Source organism: Suncus etruscus, chromosome 7 (genome assembly GCF_024139225.1).
Source record: "Suncus etruscus isolate mSunEtr1 chromosome 7, mSunEtr1.pri.cur, whole genome shotgun sequence".
Classification (NCBI taxonomy): Eukaryota; Metazoa; Chordata; class Mammalia; order Eulipotyphla; family Soricidae; genus Suncus; species Suncus etruscus.
In genome coordinates this window covers 50,178,460-50,199,108 of record NC_064854.1, presented here as the reverse complement: position 1 = coordinate 50,199,108, position 20,649 = coordinate 50,178,460, and the positions used below count along the sequence as shown (strand labels likewise).

Below are 20,649 nucleotides of genomic sequence, written 5' to 3'. Positions count from 1 at the left end.
TCCCCTTTAAGTCTTTTGAAATAGTTGGGGGGATGGTAAAATCACAGCACAACTTCTGCTTGCGATATAGTCTTATGGAGTCTGTAAAACGGTTCCCAGCAGTCATGGATCAAGTAATATCCTCAAGCTTAGGGTCTCTCAAAAGCTAAATCCTGTAGCAAGCAACAGTCTACACCAAAGGGAAGTCAGAGAAAAGGGGCTGCAAAGAGCAAATGAGAGAAAAGGGGGGCTGGGAGGCTGTCCTTTCATTTTGGGCACTGGCTGGCAGCTGGTTTGTGTGGGAGAAACGTTCAGGTCTGGTGAGTTAAAAACTGAGGGTAAAAAGGGTTAAATAGAGAGAAATAACAGATTGAGTGAAGGGATTAGAAAAGGATATGTAAAGTAGTAAGCAGTGGAGGGGTTAAAGGAAGGTTTAGATATAATGAGAAGGACTATATGCAATATAGACATTATGCACATTACAGATATTAGACATACATAGAGGTGGCTAATATAGACATTCACACGCACACACACACACACACACACACACATAGACAATGAAGATTGATCATAGGTTGCAGTTGAAACATTAACATGGGTAGAACAGGTTAGAATGTTTAAAAAATATAAAGCCAGCAAGTCAGATGGAAAAGTTTTTGGATTTCTAATCGAATCTTCATTGGTGAGGGTAAACTTCACTGAAGAAAGGCTTCCTACTTTAGATTGAGCAGATGAATTCTTACAACAATCATAATTTTCAGGTCTAGAATAATAAGCAGTATGGTAATTAAATTGTAAAAGGAATCTACGCCATGAAGCATTTTCTTGTGGGTCTTGAGCTTCCTGGTTCCTTTCCTGAAAGCAAACTGAAATCATGGGTATTATGATGAAATTCAATGTAATAGAATTGAAAATAAATTGTAAAAATGTATTCAGAGACTATGGCATGAAGTTGCTTATTCCAATAGTATCTGTGGACATAAGTGAGAGATCATATTAGTAGGAATAATCACAAGGAAAGTAAATACATTAGAATGTCAAAAATTATCTTAATGAGCACTGTATTTTGAGTAATATAGCAGTATAATACAAACCTTGGACTACCAGCCAATATCACCAAGATCCACTGTGAAAAAAAAAGTTAAAGAGTTATAGACATTGAAATTAAGACACTAAAACATACCTTTTTTTGCTTTGGGGGCCACACCCAGTGACACTCAGGGGTTACTCCTGGCTATGCGCTTAGAAATCGCTCGTGGCTCAGGGGACCATATGGGATGCTAGGAATCGAACCCAGGTCCATTCTTGGTCAGCTGTGTGCAAGGCAAATGCCCTACTGCTGTATATCACTCCGGCCTCACTAAAACATTCTCCAGAAGGATGGTGGTTTGAATCCTGGCATCCCATATGGTCCCCGTGCCTGCGAAGAGTGATTTCTTAGCATACAGCCAGGAGTAATCCCTGAGTGCTGCTGGATGTGACCCAAAAACCAAAACAACAACAACAACAACAACAACAACAACCACCACCACCACCAAAACCTTTACTATAGACATAGATAAAGATTGATTGCACATCTGCTCAATCTAAACAGAAGTATCTATTGCTTGCTTCTAAGTTTGTAATTGTTGCTTGTTTTTAAGATTTTCTTTAGCATATAAAAATAAAAAAATTTTTGTATATGTGAATAGAGTTTACATCTTAAGGTAAGTAGAATAATTCTGCTGTAGTTCACTGTTAAATGTAGTTCAACTGTAGATTTTAACAGAACTTCTATTGGATACTTTACCTTATCTAAATGGTATAAATCAGGGGTCTCAAACTCAATTTACCTGGGGCCGCAGAAGGCAAAGTCGAGGTGAGGCAGGGCTGCATAAGGGATTTCACAAAAAGAAAAGTCCTCAAACGTCATTATTAACAGTTTTAATTATTTCTTCTGAACATGAATAGAACATTGAGTGAAGATCATGAACAGTTCTTCTGAACATGGCATCTTTTGCCTTTTCTAGACTTGACAGCACTTCTTCTCACAAATCTGAACCACATTTGGCTTTAGAGAGGAAGCAGTTGAGACCCTCAGTATGGCTTGAAGATGATCATCATTAAGTCTAGACCTGTACTTTGACTTATTGAAGTTCAATGTGGAGAATAACTTTTCACACAAATATGTGCTCCCAAAAAGGCACATGATGCGCTTGAACATTCGGGAAAGCTCAGGGAATCTGGGGGGCAATTCTCTCAAAATTGCCCATGTATGTCTGTTTCTCCACTAATCTCCCTGAACTTGGCTTTGAGATCAGAGTTGCATAGCAGTCAATGAGCTCCATTTGAAGCACAGTAGGGGCATCTTGCACATCAAAGGAAAAGGGGTCCACAAAAATTTGGAAAGTGGCTCTGTGCTTTTTGAAGTCTGCAAATCTGTGGTCAAATTTCTTCTCTAGCTTAAAAATAGCATCAACATATTTCTCACCACTGAATGGTATGCCTGCATCCACAAGTTCCTTGCATGCTGGGAAATGGCAAAGGTTTGTCTGAGAGAGCTGGGATTTCCATAACACAAGTTTTGTGGAAAATGCTCTCACGTTGTCATAGGCAGCACTGATAAGCTGCCCCAGGCCTTGTAACATCTTGTTTAGTACATTCAGCTTATGTGTGATGTCAACAAGAAAAGCTAAGTCCATGAGTCATTTGTGATCACTCAACTCAGAAACAGCATTCCTATCCTTCTCCATGAAGGCTTTCACTTCTTCTCTCAACTCAAAAAATCTTTTCAGGACATTTCCCCTGCTGAGCCAATGTACCTCGGTGAAATAGAGCACATCTCCATATTCTGACTCCATTTCCTCTCAGAAAGCATGGAACTTCCTGTGCTTTAAGCCCCTGGATCTGATTTGGTTGATGCATTTCACAACAACAGACATCACATTGTCACACGGCAGGCATTTACTGCAAAGGGCCTGCTGATGGATAATGCAGTGAAGAGCAATGGCCTTCTCTACACCCTCCTCTTCAAGTTTTTTTTTCTTTGAACAAGTGCCACCAGTCCATTTTTCCTCCCTGTCATCGATGGCGCTCTATCGGTTATTCCAACAAACCTCTTCCATGGCAAACCTGCATTCTCAATGGCATCACACAGATGCCGAAATATCTCATTAGCAGTGGTCTGGCCATGCATTGCAATTATTGTGAGCAGCTCTTCTGTCAATTCAAAATCCCAATCAACACCACAGACATAAATTGTGAGCTGCGCAGTGTCTGTTATATCTGTGCCCTCGTCAAGAGCAACTGAGTATGCATCAAAACATTTGGCTTTCTCACACAGTTGATGATAAATGTCACTTGACATGTCAGAAATGCGCTCTGCCACAGTGTTGGCAGAAAGGCTGATTTTGCTAAACTGACCTTTCTTTTCTGGACAGATAATACTTGCAGCCTGTAACATGCATTTTTTTTTTTAACAAATTCTCCTGTGAATGGTTTCCCTGCCTTAGCAATCATCTCAGTAACCATGTAACTAGCTTATACTGATGCAACGTTCTCTTTGGTTGCTTTCTTGAAGAAATCTTGTTGCCTCATTAGACATGCTCTAAGACTGGCAACCCGCTTGGCTCTCTCAATTCCTTGATATTTTGCACATTCCTCAGCATGTTAGTTGAATAATGGCATTTCAAGTTGTATTCCTTGTGCACTGCAACTTTCTCTGAGCAAATAAGACGTGGGGATGCCCCTCTCACTTTTCCTGAAATTGTCTGTGCTCATCATCAATCTTTCTCTGCAGGCTTTGATGAAGTCATGATGAAGGCATGACAAAATCTAATTCTGTAATAAACTTCTCTCCCTAAGGCCTCCGATAATGCAAGGGACAGCGGGCAGGAGCAGCAGAAATGATGTCTGCGCTAGGCGCAAAGTATTCGCGATTATTCACTTACCAAATATTCGCAATAAAAAAATCGCATTAGTAAGAAAAAAATCACAAAAAATTGCATTAAACATTTGCGTACCCGAATGGAACTGCTCGGGGTATGTGAATGTTTAATGCGATTTTTTTCTTACTAATGCGATTTTATTGCGATTATTTGGTAAGCGAATAATTGCGAATACTGTAATATTTGAAGGCTGGCTGCGGGCCACAAAATGCTGTACCGCAAATGGCCTGCGGGCCGCGAGTTTGAGACCCCTGGTATAAAGAATAGTTGGGAATTATTTGTATAAAATAATGTTAATAAAATAGTAATGTTAATAAAATTGATTGTATTCCTGTAAATAATATAAAAATGTCCTATAACAAGTAGAACAATTTTTTCTAATTTTTAGAAAGTAAATATAAAATAAGACTTTTTCTAAATTTTCTTTAAACATAAAGTTGAGTTCCAAGGTTGCAAAGTTCTTTGGTTTGTGTAAAGCCTTTGACTAATTCCCAGTACTATCAAGAAACAAGTATATAAGATTGACAAAGTTCTAAAATTATATTTTCCTTAGCCCTTTATACATACAAATCTTTTTACTGTAGTGCGAGGTGAAATGAGGGTTCCTGAAGAGGCTCTAAAGGTAAAACAGTTTTACTTTGTTTGTAAATGTACTATTTACTCGAGTTAATTTTATTCATGGATATTTCACTTCAATTTTTAAATGTTTTATAGCACGAGAAGTTTACTATTCAGCTTCAGTTATCCCAAAAATCATCAGAATCAGAATTATCAAAATCTGTGTGTACTAAAAACCTAGACTCGAAAGTAGTAGATGCTGCTATGGAAGCACAGCCCAAAGCTAAAGAAGCACTGAAATGTGAGGAAAAAGCTATGGGTAAGTTAATTTTTCTGAAAAAATACTCTATTTATAATAAACTCTTAAGAATTTGAATGCTTTGTTCATAAATCATCTCAAGAGTATTACCTACTTGTGTATTTAGACAGTTTCTGAATTGATTTGATAGACAATTCTAAGTATTTTAAAACATGTGAATATATATGACTTTTATTCCAGGAACTTTAAAAATGATGTATTAAATCAATAATAAGGTATTTTTTAAATTTGTAGACCTAATGTACTCAAATATTTAGTAATCTTAAAGACAATTTAAATCTAGTTATATTGCACTATCTTTAAAGTTTAAAAAGCAGGGCCGGAGAGGTAGCACAGTAATAGGGTGTTTGCCTTGCAAGCAGCCAATCCAGGATGGAGGGTGTTTCGAATCCTGGCATCCCATATAGTCCCCATGCCTGCCAGTAGTGATTTCTGCGTGCAGAGCCAGGAGTAACCCCTGAGCATGCCTGGGTATAACCCAACCCCCCCCAATAAAAAGCATTAAAGCGTCACTCATATAAAATTTAAATTAAATCTTTCATATTTAGACTTAAAATAATAAAATACTTCCATATCAAGTAACTATTTACACTTAATATTTTTTTCTTTTTGGGCCACAACTGGCTTGTTCAGGGTTTACAACTGATTCTGCACTCAGGAATTATTCCTATTGGTGCATGGGGGGACTGGGAGAGCATATGGGGTGCTGGGGATCAAACCTGGATTGGCTGTATGCATGGGAAGCACTCTACCTGTTATACTATTTCTCTGGCCTAATGAACTAATTGTACTTTTAATAAAAGCAAAACTTTCTTAAAGTGCATTTATAATGTCCAACTTGAAGAACTATAAGTATTAAGTTGTTAAAACAACTTATCAAGACTACACACCTTTTTCATTTAATAAATCAAGTAACACTGACATTTTGCCAAAGAATATGTTTTTGTCACATATGCCCTAGACATATTTTTTCTACCTCTTTCCAGACAATTCTGCTGTGCCCCGTGGTACTCCGTTATATGGTCAGCCATCATGGTGGGGGGATGATGAAGTAGAAGAAAAAAGAGCTTTCAAGTCAAATGACAAACCTGAAGAAAAAAGTCTTGAAACCGTGACACCAGGTAAAAAATAATCTCAATTGCACCCATGTTATTAAGTGTATATATGAGGAAGAATTTATGACTAAAAAATATTTGTCTATCCTAAAAAGATAAATACAGCAATTTAAGCTGATGAAAAGTAGTTGAACGTTTTGATGACATTGTTGTTTTGCTTAAATATATTGATGGTGAGAGTTTTCACATACAATTTTCAATTTCCGAAGCTATATAAGTCAATTTAAAAACTAACGTATGGGGCCCGGAGAGATAACACAGCGGCGTTTGCCTTGTAAGCAGCCGATCCAGGACCTAAGGTGGTTGGTTCAAATCCCGGTGTCCCATATGGTCCCCCGTGCCTGCCAGGAGCTATTTCTGAGCAGACAGCCAAGAGTAACTCCTGAGCACCGCCGGGTGTGCCCCCAAAACAAAACAAACAAACAAACAAAAAAAACTAATGTATGGAGCCATAACAATAATACAGTAGGTAGGGTGCTTGCCTTGCATATCACTGACTTTAATTTGGTCGCTGGCATCATTTATGGCCCCTTGAGCACTGCCAGGAATAATTCCTAAATGCATAGTCAGTAATAACCCGTGAACATCACTGGATTTGACTCAAAAATCAAATATTAAAAAAAAATTATCTTGTGACTTCAGCTCCGGAATCACTCCTAGCAGCACTCAGGGAACCATGTAGTGCCATGTGGAATCAAATCTGGGCCTCCTGTATGCTAAGTATATGCTCCACATCTTTGAACCTTCTTCCTGGCCCCATAACCCACTTTTATATAAAATATTTTTCTACCTTAAGAAATTGTTGTAACTTGAATATATTAATATATTAATATCATTAATCATTAATATTGTTCTGATTATATTATAACATAATGTTTATATAATTATGTTAGATGATTATATGCTAATAATATATACTTAATATACACTTTATGTTAATATATAAATTATTAATAATGATCATTATATTTTAATATGTATAACCAATTAGGTACATACTAGTGTTTTACTACCTTTATTAGCATACAATCATATTTTTAATTATGTTCAGAAATGTGATACAAAGGTAAATTTTCTTTAAATTCTCAGTACCTCATTTTATTAAGATATGATCATCAAAGAATTGAATTCAGCAATCAGGTTAGAAAAATATGGTTTTAGATTATATTCACAAATGTTAGAAAACATATTTTGTTAATAGTGTTGGTAAAAAAATTCATATGCCAGAACAATCAGGATTTACTGAAATTTATGGAAGTATCAGCTGTCTTTCATGTAAGAAGTTGACAAAGACATCAACACTGAAGGATGGAGCAACCAGGTTTCCAATGAGAGATCAGAACTAGAGTAATTAAATACAAGAATTGAATATATCAAGTAGTATAAAAACACTAAGTCTAAATATTAAGGGTAAGGTCTATCTATAATCTAAAGTTTGATTCTAGTCTTCCAATATAAATGAGACCTTGTTTTTTAAATATTCTCTAATTTTTACCAGTATTCAAGTCCAAGAAAGCTGGTTGTATCATTTTTATCTTACATACTTCATGAGGGATATATGCTTTGCAAATGTATTTCTATCACAGCTTTCTTGTTTCCATCAGAAAGGTACTTTTTTTTTTGTGCCTACACTCAAAAACAATATTATTAATATATCTATTTCTTCACTGGCAAATAATAGAAATACTACCTGGATCTGATTAGGAAAGAAATTCAAGTTTGGAACTCTTTAAATTTGGCAATATATGGTCTCAACATTGTAATCAGAAAGCTAATTGATGTGTACCAGTCATCACAGCTGCTGAATATAGGAGTTTTCATCATACTTCTTGGTTACTTGTCAGCAACACTAAATGATGCATGCTACCTTTATCACATCCATCAGAAATAGCTAAAGTTGCTTCATGTTTTTTGTTAGTTTTGTTTTGTTTTTGGACTGTACCCAGCTGTGCTCAGGTCGTAACTTCCAGGCTTAGTGTTCAGTTTTTTCTCCTTGTTAACTTTGGAACCATACATGTATACCAAAGATCAGATCTGGATTGACTGCAACTGATATTATTTCTCAAGCCCTACAAGGTTGCTTCCAGTCTTCAATAGTTGGAAGAAACAACTTTCACAAAACTTATCTCTTATTTCATTGGTTTCTCAAAGTGCAAGAGTAGGTCACTTGCTTATTTCAAAATCAGTCACTTGCAAGAATATGGACTCATTTTTTTAATATAAATTATTTTGTAAATACTATAAAAGACCATATATCACATAGTTGGCATAGTTGATTATAATGCATTTGTTTCCAGGTAAACTCGGAGTGAAATTACTTTTAAAAATATGTACAGCAGCAAAATAAAATTGTAAAAATTATTGTTTTTCATAATTAGATTATTAAGTCTTTCTTAGACAGTTTATTAATAAGCTCTTGTTGCTAGTTGATCATTTTGTTACTTTTTTGTTTCTCGACATTAGGAGGCTACAGAGATACACTTCTAAATTGATGTGTTCTTACAGGAATGACAGTGTAAAAAAAAATTTGGGATCCAAGAGAGGGTCCTCTAGTCTGGATTTAAACCAGAACTCTCCAGGCTCTCAAGGCAGCATACCAATCACCTCTCCCCTCTCTAGGCTCAGGCTGACACCCATTCATCTGGTCTGTCTGCCCTTCCAATTCAGGTGCATCATCTAAGGGAGGGCCCTTTGTTTCTTAATCCGGACTCTTTAGGCTACAAGGTCTACAAGCCTGTCACCTTCCCCAAGCTCCATGCTCAGCCCGGTGCCAATCACAATATCTGGTCTGTCTGCCCTCCTGTCACAAAACTATATGGATGCATTAGTGTCCATGCGAAGTCATTCCAGTTTATATCTAATATTTCTAGACAGATAGGCCCTAACGCTTGTCTTTTTTTTTTTTTTTTGGCTTTTTTGGGTCACATCCAGAAGCAACTCAGGGGTTACTCCTGGCTCAATGCTCAGAAATTGCTCCTAGCAGGCTCAGGGGACCATATGGGATGCCGGGATTTGAGTCACCATCCTTCTGCATGCAAGGCAAATGCCCTACTTCCATGCTATCTCTTCGGCCCCAACACTTCGCTCTTTTAGACAGTATAAAGCCTCAAAACTAAGTCAAACAATCCAAGTAATATTTTTATATACTCTGATAACCTCGATTGCCTAGGAAAATAAATTATGAAACATGTATTTGTTTCATAATAAATTATGAAACATATTGTATTTGTATAATCAATTCAATAGATCAGGTACTTAAGTAACAGGGGACCAGAAACTTCATCACACCCACCCACAAAATGCAGAAAATAATAGGGAAACTATGGAGGGCAACTCTGTAATTGGAGAATATAGTGAAAAACCTAGGCAAATCTCCATGCCCAACAAAATGCCTGAGCCTCAAAGATGAGGAACTAAAATCAACACTTTATGCTTCAGCAACAGAAGTCAAAAAGGTGCTAGCCAGTAAAATTAAGGAGTCAATAAATGAACAATTCAGCTAACTCAAAGTATACTTTCCAAAGATGAGAGAATCATTACTAATGGAATTGAAGGAACTAAAAAACACATTAGCAAGCCACAGGAGCAGAATTACACAGATGAAGGTTTATATAGAAAAACTTGAAAACAAATTTGATGTCAGCATTTTTGTTGATGTCAGCATTGATATAGAAGTGAAAAAAGGGGAGAAAAAATGATGGGAGAAAATGTAAGGTTATTAATGAACAGAAGAAATAGTCCCATATTATAAGACAGAAGAAATAGTCCCATATTATACGAATAACAGAGGGAAAGGGTAAAAACACTTAGTGAGAAAGATAATAGTAGAGAACTTTTCCACACTCTGAAAAGAGGCTGCTGTACAAAACCAGGATACAAAAAGAGTTTTAAATAAAATAGACCCTAACAGAACAACACGAAGACATAAAATAATTCAAATGGGTGAAAAAACAGAACTAGAGATGTACTTCTTAGAGCAGTAACAGAGAAGAAAAACCTTAAGTACATAGGAAAACACATAAGAATTGAAGCAATTCTCCCATCTGAAACAATCCTAGCAAGAAAGGAGTGGAATGACATATTTGAATTACTGAATGAAAGAAATTGTCAACCTAGAATCCACTACTCAATAAATATGGATGGTATGGGAAGATAATGTTAAATTAAATAAGCCAGAAGAAGGGTAAAAAACTATTGATATTATTTATATGTGGCATTTAAAATTGCTGAATGAAGAGATGCAATGATTTAAGTGTTACTTGGTCCCAGAGTATAGTGAGAAGGAAAGAAATTGAGTGGAGGAGAAACAAAAATATGAAAGAATGGAAGACATGGGTCAAGAGAACTCAGGTGATTTGGTGATGTTAAGAAAGGACAGAATTAAATATCCAAGCCAGAGTCCATAACAGTTTAATCATGAGACTCAAACTTTGACAACTAAAACATAACAGGGCTTATTATACTAGCAGACTGGAGGCAGGGAGGCACTCTGGGAACATTGGTGAAGGGAGGGCGACACTGGTGAGGGGTTTAGTATACAGACATTGTATTTCAGACCCAAATATGAAGAACTTTATAAAGCACAATGGTTTCAATAAATACTTAAAAATAATTGGAGTTATCACTTAATCCAGGAAGTTCATGCACTATTGCTGTTGTTACATTTTTTTTTTTTTTGGTGGGGCTTGATTTTGGCTGGAAGGGCTTCCAGAAGAAGGAGAAAGTTGGGGGTGTTACCCACAGACACTTTATAAAGTCCCAGTGATGTCAACCTAATTACAGACATACATACTGAAGTTTTGGTCACATTGGTAGAGCTGTTGATGAGTGGTGAAGCAGGACCATTGGCAAAGTGGACATTATGAATGATAGATACAAAAGTCATAGCTTTGGCAGGGTTGGTTGGGACTTGCCCACCCTCTCCTACCGAAATTGTCAACTTTCAGCTACTTGGCCCATGTATCCATTATTATTTTATGGCTTAGTTTCCATTTTTTTTTTCAAGAATAGAGTGACTGTATGGAGCTGGCCAATGCAGACATGGTGACTTTATTAAGGGGCATAGTATTTTGCCAGAAGTAGGAAAAAGCAAGGGTGTGGGGAAATGTGGGTTCATTTTTAAACCACTCTTTTTAACTATGAAAGAGTGCACCTTTGCTCCTCACCTCCCTGCTGTCTTGCCCCATCTCAGGTTTGTCAGCAGAGAAAGGGATTGTTCAGAGCTTCCCATCAATCTTCCTCTTCCCAACCATGCAAACACTAATGCATCTGTGAGAAGACATTTAAATTTATATCAGAAGTTTTCAGGCAGATTGGACCTAGCACATCATTTTCTTAGAATAAATACAACTCAAAACTCAGAACAAACCAGTGAATTCGTTAGCAATTTTTTTGGGTCACACCCAGCAGTTCTCAGGAGTTATTCCTGGCTCTATGCTCAGAAATCGCTCCTGACAGGCTCGGGTACCATATGGGATGCTGGGATTTGAACCACTATTCTTCTGCACACAAGAGAACTTTCCCATTCTCTGGAAAGAGGATCCGTACAAATCCAAGAGACCAAAAGAATGCCAAGCAAAATAGACCTTAACATAACAACACCAAATCATAGTAATCCAATTGGCAAAAAAACAAAGGGAGATATTGACTCTTTAAATTAATAACAGAGAAAAAAATCCTTAAGTGTAGAGAAATAGAACCTAAGAATTAAACTAGATCTCTTATCTGAAACAATCCAGGCAAGAAAGAGTGGAATGACATATTCAATCTACTGAATGAAAAAAACTTGTAAGCTAGGGGCCGGAGAGATAGCATGGAGGTTAGGCGTTTGCCTTTCATGCAGAAGATCATCAGTTCTAATCCAGATTCCCATATGGTCCCTCGTGCCTGCCAGGAGCAATTTCTGAGCATGGAGCCAGGAGTTTCCCCTGAGCACTGCCGGGTGCGACCCCAAAACCACAAACAAAAAACAAAACAAACAAAAAAAAACTTGTAACCTAGAATCCACTACCCAGCAAACCTCTCATTTATATGGGAGGGAGGAATTAAAAACATTCTCTGGCAAAAACAAACAAACAAAAAACTTGCAAATTTGCACTAACTTAACAAACTACTCAAAGATCAATTATCTGCACCAAATTCCCAGTTGTAACATCCATAGCCCAATAGATGGTACAACCTATAATGGTACAACAGCCCTTTCTGCCAATAGTTTATTTAAATGTCAATGGACTAAATATTACAATCAAAAGGCTGAGTATCAGTTGGATCAGAAAAAAAAAAACAAAACAGACATCTGCTGCCTCTAGGAAACACACCTAAAAGTTCAGGATAGAAACAGGGTCAAAATAAGAGGATAGAAAACAAGCTACTGGAAAACATACAAAAGCTGGGACAGCCATACTCATATCAGAACAAACTGCATTTAACCTCAAGAAAGTACTTAGAGACAAAGATGGTCACAACTTATTGATCAGGGGAACAATAGATCAAGAAGTACTAGGGGCCAGAGCGGTGAAACAAACGGTAAGGTGTCTGTCTTGCCCACGCTAGCCTAGGACGGACTGCAGTTTGATCCCTCAGCATCCCATATGGTCCCCCAAGCCAGGAGCAATTTCTGAGAGAATAGCCAGAAACCATTGAGCGTCACTGAGTGTGGCCCAGAAACCAAAAAAAAAAAAAAAAAAAAAAAGGTGTACTAACTGATCAACATTTAAGCACCAACTATAGAGCTAGCAGAACATGTAAGGCTTTGCTCAAAAATCTAGAGAAACATGGACAGAAATGCAATAAGAGTGGGAGATTTCAACACGCCATTATCAACACTAGACAGATTCTCTAGGCAGAACACTACCAATGGCATAGAGCTTTAAATGAGATACTAGAAGAACTATACATTAGACTTTTTTTTTTTTTTTGGTTTTTGGTTTTTGGGTCACACTCGGCAGTGCTCAGGGGTTACTCCTGGCTCTGCGCTCAGAAATCAACCCTGGCAGCCACGGGGGATCAATCACATGGGATGCCGGAATTCAAACCAACCTTCCTCTGCATGCAAGGCAAATGCCCTATATCCATGCTATCTCTTTGGCCCCTATAGATTTTTATCTTTAAAAAGGCGAATACACATTATTTTCAAGTGCACATGGAACATTTTGTAGGATAGACCACAGTTTAGTTAACCACAAATTAACTTCCATATATTCACAAATATAAGAATTACACCAACCACCCTATCAGACTACAGTGCCACAAAGATCAAGATTGATTTAAAGAGAAGACATGGAGAAAATTTAACACCTGGAGACTAAATGACATGCTGATCAACAACAGCTGGATCTAAGGAAATCAAGGAAGAAATAGAGTCTCCTTAAGACTAATGATGATGAAAAACAAATACAAAAATCTATGGGACACAGCAAAAGCAGTAATTAAGAGGAAAATCATAGTAATAGAGGCCTACAAGCTGGGGGTTTCTCAAAAAACCGAATCTGGGAGCAAGAAACAGCCCACAGCCAAGGGAGTTCAGAGAAAAGGGGCCGCTGAGACCAAATCAGCAGCAGCAACAACAGTGGGTGGTGGCAGCTTCTCAAGCTGGAAGCTGTATTTTCACTTTGGGAACTGGTTTGGTTGCTTACTGGGGTAGGGGGATTGTTCTGATTCCATAGGAGTTAAAAACTGAGGGTAAAAAGAGTTAAATATAGGAAGAAATAACAGATCAGGGGTGAGAGAGTGAAGGGATAGAAAAAGATTTATAAAGTGTTAAGTGGGGACTGAAGAAAAGTTATTCATAACAGGTGAAGGTCAATATACAACATAGATAGACATTATGTATTTACAGACATTGAAGTGGCCAACACATACACTCACGCACACACATAGATACTGAGGATCGATCTATGTGTTGCAGTTGAAAAGCTGACCCGAGTAGAATGGGTCACAATGCTTAAATAATATAAAGCCGTCAAGTCAGATGGAAAGGTTTTCCATATTCTAGCCAAATCATCATTGATTTAAAGAGTAAACTTTACTGAAGAAAGGCTTCCTAAGTTAGATTGTGTATAGAGCATTCTTAAAACAATCATCATTTTCAAGTCTAGAAGACTAAGTGATATGACAATGAGCACTGTAAGAAGAGTGTACACAATGAAATATCATTTAGCAGGTATTGAACACCATGGTTCCTTTCCTGAAATCAAACTGAAATCATGAGCATTTAACTATGGTATTATTTGGTACTACAGTAAATTGAATATAAATTACAATAACATACTCATTGAATGAGCAATGTAACAGGAGTTTATAGAATGCAGTTGCATATTCATTTGTTATCTGTGGACATAAACATTAGATCATATTAACAGGCATGATTAAATTGAAAATGGATTAAAACTTTTGTCAAGATATCTTAATGAGTTTTCTTTTGAGTTTAATATAATATAGTACTGCAATGCAAAAATATTATCTCCAAGTGCCAATATGGACCAAAAGATCAAGAAGTTATTATAGACATATTAAAATTAAGACACTATAATTTCTTATAGTGAGCACTATAATGGGAGTCCATGGTTTCGAAATGCACTCTACACCTCTTTCTATGGATAAAAATATTAGATCATTATTATAGACATCTATAAAGAGCAGGTGATTGGACATATACTCAATTTCAATAGCTGTATCTGTTGCTGAAGAGCTTTTTGAAGTAGAAGAGATTATAAATCTTGTGTTTCTCCTCTTCCACTCAGTTTTTTTCTTCTCACTATACTTGGGAGCCAACGGGGTTCGAGACAATTACCGTTTAGACCATTGCGTTTCTTTGTGCAGTTATTCTAAATAACAAATATAAGTAGTATTCTCTTATTCTCTGTCCTTTCTCTTCTGGCTTACTGTATCTTCTAGTTCCATCCATTTTGCATAATTGCATAATTTTATCATTCCTTACAACTATGTATTATTCCATAGTTTCATGATCCTCTTATCTCTTGTTGGGCATCTAGGTTGATTTCAAATCTTAGCTATACACTGAGTGTATACAATGAATAGCAGTGTGCATACATTCTTTAGAATGAATGTTTTTCTGTCCTGGGGATAGATACCAAAAGCGGGATTGCTGGGTCATGTGGCAGCTCAATTCTGAGTTTAGTGAGAACCCTCCATCCTGTTTTCCAGAAGGGTTGGATCAGGCAGCATTCCCACCAGCAATGGAGGAGAGTACCTTTCTCACCACAACCTCACCAACAGAAATTGTTCCTAGTATTATTGCTGTGTGCCATCTTCAATAGTATAAGATGATATCTCATTGTTGTCTTGATTTAGATTTCCCTTAGGATAAATGGTGATGAACATTTTTTTATGTGTCTGTTGGCTATTTGTTGATCTTCCTCAGAGAACTGACTGTTCATCTTCCCAATTATTGATAGAGTTTTTGGGGGTTTTGAATTTAACCTTCATGAATATTTCATATATCCTAGGTATCAACCCTTTATCTGATATGTTGAATGCAAAAAATTTCTCCCGTTTAGTTAGTTGCCTTCTAATGTTAGCTCGTGTTCCTTTTGCCATACTGAAACTTTTTAGTTTGATGTAGTCCCATTTATTTAGGTTTGATGCTATAGCTCTTGCCATTGTCATTGAAGAGTTCTTTGATCTCTAAGTCCTTTTAATTAATGAACCTGTAACAAAGGAGAAATAAATTCATTGTGGAGCATGGAAAGCTTCAATAAGTGGAGTTGGGAATATTCAGCTGTATGAATAAACTTGAACTCAGATTATATGCACAAAGGTCAAATCATAATGGATTAAAGACCTTGATATCAATTCTAAAACCATAATGTACATAGTGGAAAATGTAGGCAGAATGTCCGTGACTTTGAAGATAAAGGCATTTTCAAGGATGGAATATGACTAGCTAAGCAAGTAGAAACAAAGAGACAAATGGTACTACTGTATTTTCTGGCATATAAGATGACTGGGTGTATAAGATGACTCCTTACTTTTCTTTCTAAAATATAGGGATTGGGCTATATTTGCTATATAAGACTACCTCTCTTTTAACGCACACCAAATGGAAATTAAAAAACGTAAGAGAAAAAGGGTAGCACCCTCAAAATATATGTTTAATAAAGCTAGACTTTGGAGTGTCAACAATCATTTTATATTTGTCATTTATAGTGAGTGACTGAGGTTTTAAATTGTGATCTACATTGAGAACAGTGAGAGGGGCTCCTCCAAGAGAAGCTATTGGGGTACAGTGATTAATAGGACAGCTAGAGGGAGACAGAGTGCCCCCTCTGTGTCCCATAAAAGCTGAATAGAGGATTGAGCACTGGAAAGCCGCATACCACCGGGCAGCTGGATGAGATGTGGCTCTTGGTAACTCAGCTCCTCTGTGCCCTGAAAGATGAATCAGGACAAGCAGAGAACTGAGCACCGGTAAGCTACATACCAGCTTGACACCTGGTAGCTGGATGGGATGCAGCACTCAGTAACTTCGCTCTTCTACGTGCCCTGATGAATCAGAACAAGCAGAGGACTGGGTGATGATGCCTGGCAGCTGGATGGGATGCAGTGGTAAGAGGGGGGCGGATCACTTTCCCTAAAGCTGGAGTAAGTTTCAGCATGCCATATATCGGCATATAAGATGACCCTAACTTTTTAAGAAGTTTTTCATAGGTTAAAAAGTCGTGTTTTATGCCAGAAAATATGGTACATTAAACTGAGAAGCTTCTACAACACAAAGGAAACAGTGATTAGAATACTGAGATACCCATTATGGGTTACAATATTTATTAAATAGCTATCAAGATAAGGGTGTTAGTATCTAAGATATACAAGGCACTGTTAGAATTTATCAAGAGTAAAACATTTAACTGCATTACAAAATAGGGAGATAAAATGAACAGACATTTCTTTAAAGAAGAAACAGAGATGGTCAAACTCACCTGAAAATAAAATGTTCCATATCACTGATCATCAGGGAGATGAAAATCAAAACAACAATAATGGAGCCAAGTGATAACACAGTGGGCAGGGCATTTGCCTTGTATGTTTGCATTGGGTAGGGCATTTGTATTACACAACAATGAGGTATCATCTCACATCATAGAGACTGGCATACATCTCAATGAACAAGAACAGCCAGTGCGAGTGTGGATGCTGGGAGAAAGGGACTCTTTCACTGCTGGTGGGAATGCAGACTTGTCTAGCCCTTTTGGAAAACAATATCAATATTCCTCAAAAAATTAGAAACTGAGTTCCAGTAATTTCCAGAAAATATATGATCTAGCAATACCACTCCTACGGCTATTCCATAGTACCTAGGGAAAAAAAAAAAAGAAAAGCCCTCTGTATTCCTATGTTTTTTGATGCACTATATAATATAGCCAGAATCTGCAAACCAAAGTGTCTAAGAACAGATGAGTAGCTAAAGAAACTGTGGTACATCTACACAATGGAATACTATGCAGCTGTTTGGAAAAGTGAAATCATGAAATTTGCTTATACTTTGATAGTTAATGGAGATTATTGTGCTGAGTGAAATGAATTAGAGGGAGAAGGATAGTCATTGAATAATTTCACTGACTTGTGGGATATAAAACTATAAAAGATAGTTTGGTAATAATACCCATAAACAATATAGATGAGGATCAGGATGACCAGCAAGCTTACCACAATTAATGGTGAATGTTATTAGTGTAAAGAACTCTGATAATGTTAGTTGAAACTGATCATTCTGGACAAGCACTGGTTGCTGAAAGGGTATAAAGTGATATGCATAATACCCCTTCATTAGCAATAGTACAAACCACAGGGTCAAAAAAGAAAAGAATAGAGAATATGAGAAAAGTAAAATGTCTGCCTCAGAGGCAGGTAGGGAGAAAGGTAGGAGAGTGGCAGCAGAACTGGGGACATTGGTGGTAGAAAATACACTTGTAAAAAGTGGTGAACATTCTGTTTCTGAAACTCAGTCATGAACAATTTTGTAATCATGATTTTTTTTTTATATAAAGTACTGTATTTTTCACTCTGAGATGCTCCTGACCATATGACGCACATAGTTTTTAGATTCTCTTCTCTGCTCTCAGGCTTCGGCTCCAGCTACAGGTAGCATTCATTCCAAAAGACGCACTTTTGGGGGGAAAAAAGTGCATCTTATGTTACAAAAAATACAGTAATTATAAAAGTAGTTGGCTGTGGGCTTCTTACTATGGCTATTACTATCCTGTGCCCTCATTTTGACCTGAGATTTTATCCCAAGCAAGACTCTTCTAGAATTTCATACTAAGCCGAACCAGAACAAGCAAAGAAAAATAGATAAATAAATAAATATTTTTTAAAAAAGTTATGCAGAAAGTAGCCTTTACATATGGAAATAGACACACTAAGAGGTATAACTATTAAGAAATTAAACATACATAGAAAATATAGATATCCCCATTAAGTTTTTTGAGATTGGTGGGAAGATGAGATCCAGGGTACATTTCATCCCACGCTGTGGTCTATTGAGTGAGAAATGGTTTGCAGCAGTAAGGGGTTGGGTAGTGTCCTTGAGCTGGGGGTCCTTCTGGAGCTGAATCTGGTAGCATGCACCAGTCCATATTGAGGGGTGTGTGTGAGAAAAAGAGCCACATAGAATGAATCAGCAGGAGTGGTGGTTGCAGCTTCATGCCAAGGCAAGAGATGTAGGACTGAGTGGGTATTCTCTCACTTTGGGAGCTGGATGGTAGCTTATTGGGGTAGGGACTCAGTTTAGTTCCTAATAAGTTAAGAACTGAGGGTAAAGAGGGTTAAATAGGGAGAGATAAAAGATTAGGATTGAGGGGATGAGAGGATAGAAGTTTGAACGGGAGGGGGTGGGTGGAGGGATAATATATAAGAGGGTCTATATACAATATAGGCATGGCTTGTTACTGTATAGATTAGGTCAACATAGAAGAGTCCACTGCATACAAAATCATGCCACTTATAGATAAGCATTAGAGATCTGTTCATAGGTAGTTGGAGGCCTGACCCCTATGGGACAGGTTGGAGTGCTTAAGAAATAATTGAATTAAGAAAATAAGTAAATAAATAGATAGGAATAAAAGAAGAGCAAAATAAAAAAGATAGAAAAAATAAATAATCTGGGTTGGCCCCTCAGAGGGGAAAGGTTTTCTGTTTTCTTGGCACTTCATAAATGGCAGGGGTGAACTTTGCTAAGTGAAGCTTTCAGGGTTAGATTGTGCATGGAGCATTTTAGGATAAATATTAATTTACACGACTAGAGTACTAGCAATATGATACTGAGCACTATAAGAGGTGTTTACCCTATGTGTATCATCCACCTTGTCTTGTGTATCTTAGTTCCTTTTCTGAAAAGAAACTGACAGTGTAGGCATTATGATATAATAGTACCATAGCTTAAATTGAAAAAGAAGAAAGGAGAGAAGGAAAAAAGAAGAAAATAGTAATTTTCAAGAATAAACTAAATGAGTGGGACCTGCAACATAAGTCTATGGTGTGCAGTTGTCTATTTCAGTGGTCTCAATGGTTATAAGCTTTAGGTCATAGTAGAAGACATAATCAAAAGGAAATGGATAAATTGAAGTATTTTATCAAGAAATTGTCATAATGAGCAGTGTATATGGAGTTTAATATAATAAAGCACTGAATTGCAAAATTAGGGTATCCAACCTATATCTCCAAGAACCTCTGTGGACAAATAAATTAAAGAGTTATTTTATGTATAATAAAATTAAGGCATTAGAACATACTGATACATAAGCACTGCAGCGGGAGTCACTGGCTTCCAATTATGTCCTGCACTTAATTCTATGGATAAAAACATTAGAATATTACTATAGGCTTTTGTAGTGTGAGGTTGATTGAACACCTGTTCAATCTAACCTGCTATTTTCATTTTTGCAGGTTTCTTTGTGGTATAAAAAAAAGAGTAGGGGCCGGGAAGGTGGGCGCTAGAGGTAAGGTGTCTGCCTTGCAAGCGCTAGCGTAGGACGGACCACAGTTCGATCCCCCGGCGTCCCATATGGTCCCCCCAAGCCAGGAGTGACTTCTGAGCGCATAGCCAGGAGTAACCCCTGAGCATCAAATGGGTGTGGCCCAAAAACCAAAAAAAAAAAAAAAAAAAAAGGAAGTAAAGGGGGGGCTGGCTAGTGTGGCGCTAGAGGTAAGGTGTCTGCCCTGCAAGCGCTAGCCAAGGAAGGACGGAGGTTCTATTCCCCGGCGTCCCACATGGTCCCCCCAAGCCAGGGGCAATTCCCGAGCACTTAGCCAGGAGTAACCCCTGAGCATCAAACGGGTGTGGCCCGAAAAACCAAAAACAAACAAACAAACAAACAAAGAGTAAAGGCTTTGTGTTTCTCCTCTTCCACTTGAGTTGATTTCTTCTTGCTATACCCTGGCACTTATGGTGTTCAGAGTATCTACCATTCCAGGGGTCTCAAACTCAATTTACCTGTGGGCCGCAGGAGGCAAAGTCGGGGTGATTCATGAGTGCAAAGTCAGTAGTAAGCCTTGAACATTTGGGGGTGTGACCCAAACAACTAAAACAAAACAAAACAAAACAAAATTCCTCTAGGGCAGGGCCACAAAATGTTGTACGGAGGGCCATTTGCGGCGCGCATGGAATTTGAGAGCCCACAAATTTTGTGTTTCTTCATTGAGTTATTTTAAATGCCACATTAAGTGATATCACTTATATCTGTATTTATCCTTCTTCATGATTACTTTATTTAACATATTTTCTATTTTCATC

The 20,649-nt window shown here is 37.4% G+C and overlaps 1 protein-coding gene across 1 annotated transcript in view; it reads left to right on the top strand.

The window, feature by feature from the left end:
• Positions 1-20,649, top strand: part of CEP170 (centrosomal protein 170) — a 140,351-nt gene that overhangs the window by 38,184 nt on the left and 81,518 nt on the right. The window contains exons 5-7 of the mRNA XM_049776649.1: positions 4,472-4,530; positions 4,623-4,785; positions 5,772-5,906. Of these exons, the coding sequence (XP_049632606.1) occupies positions 4,472-4,530; positions 4,623-4,785; positions 5,772-5,906 (357 nt within the window). The remainder of the gene's footprint in view (positions 1-4,471; positions 4,531-4,622; positions 4,786-5,771; positions 5,907-20,649) is intronic.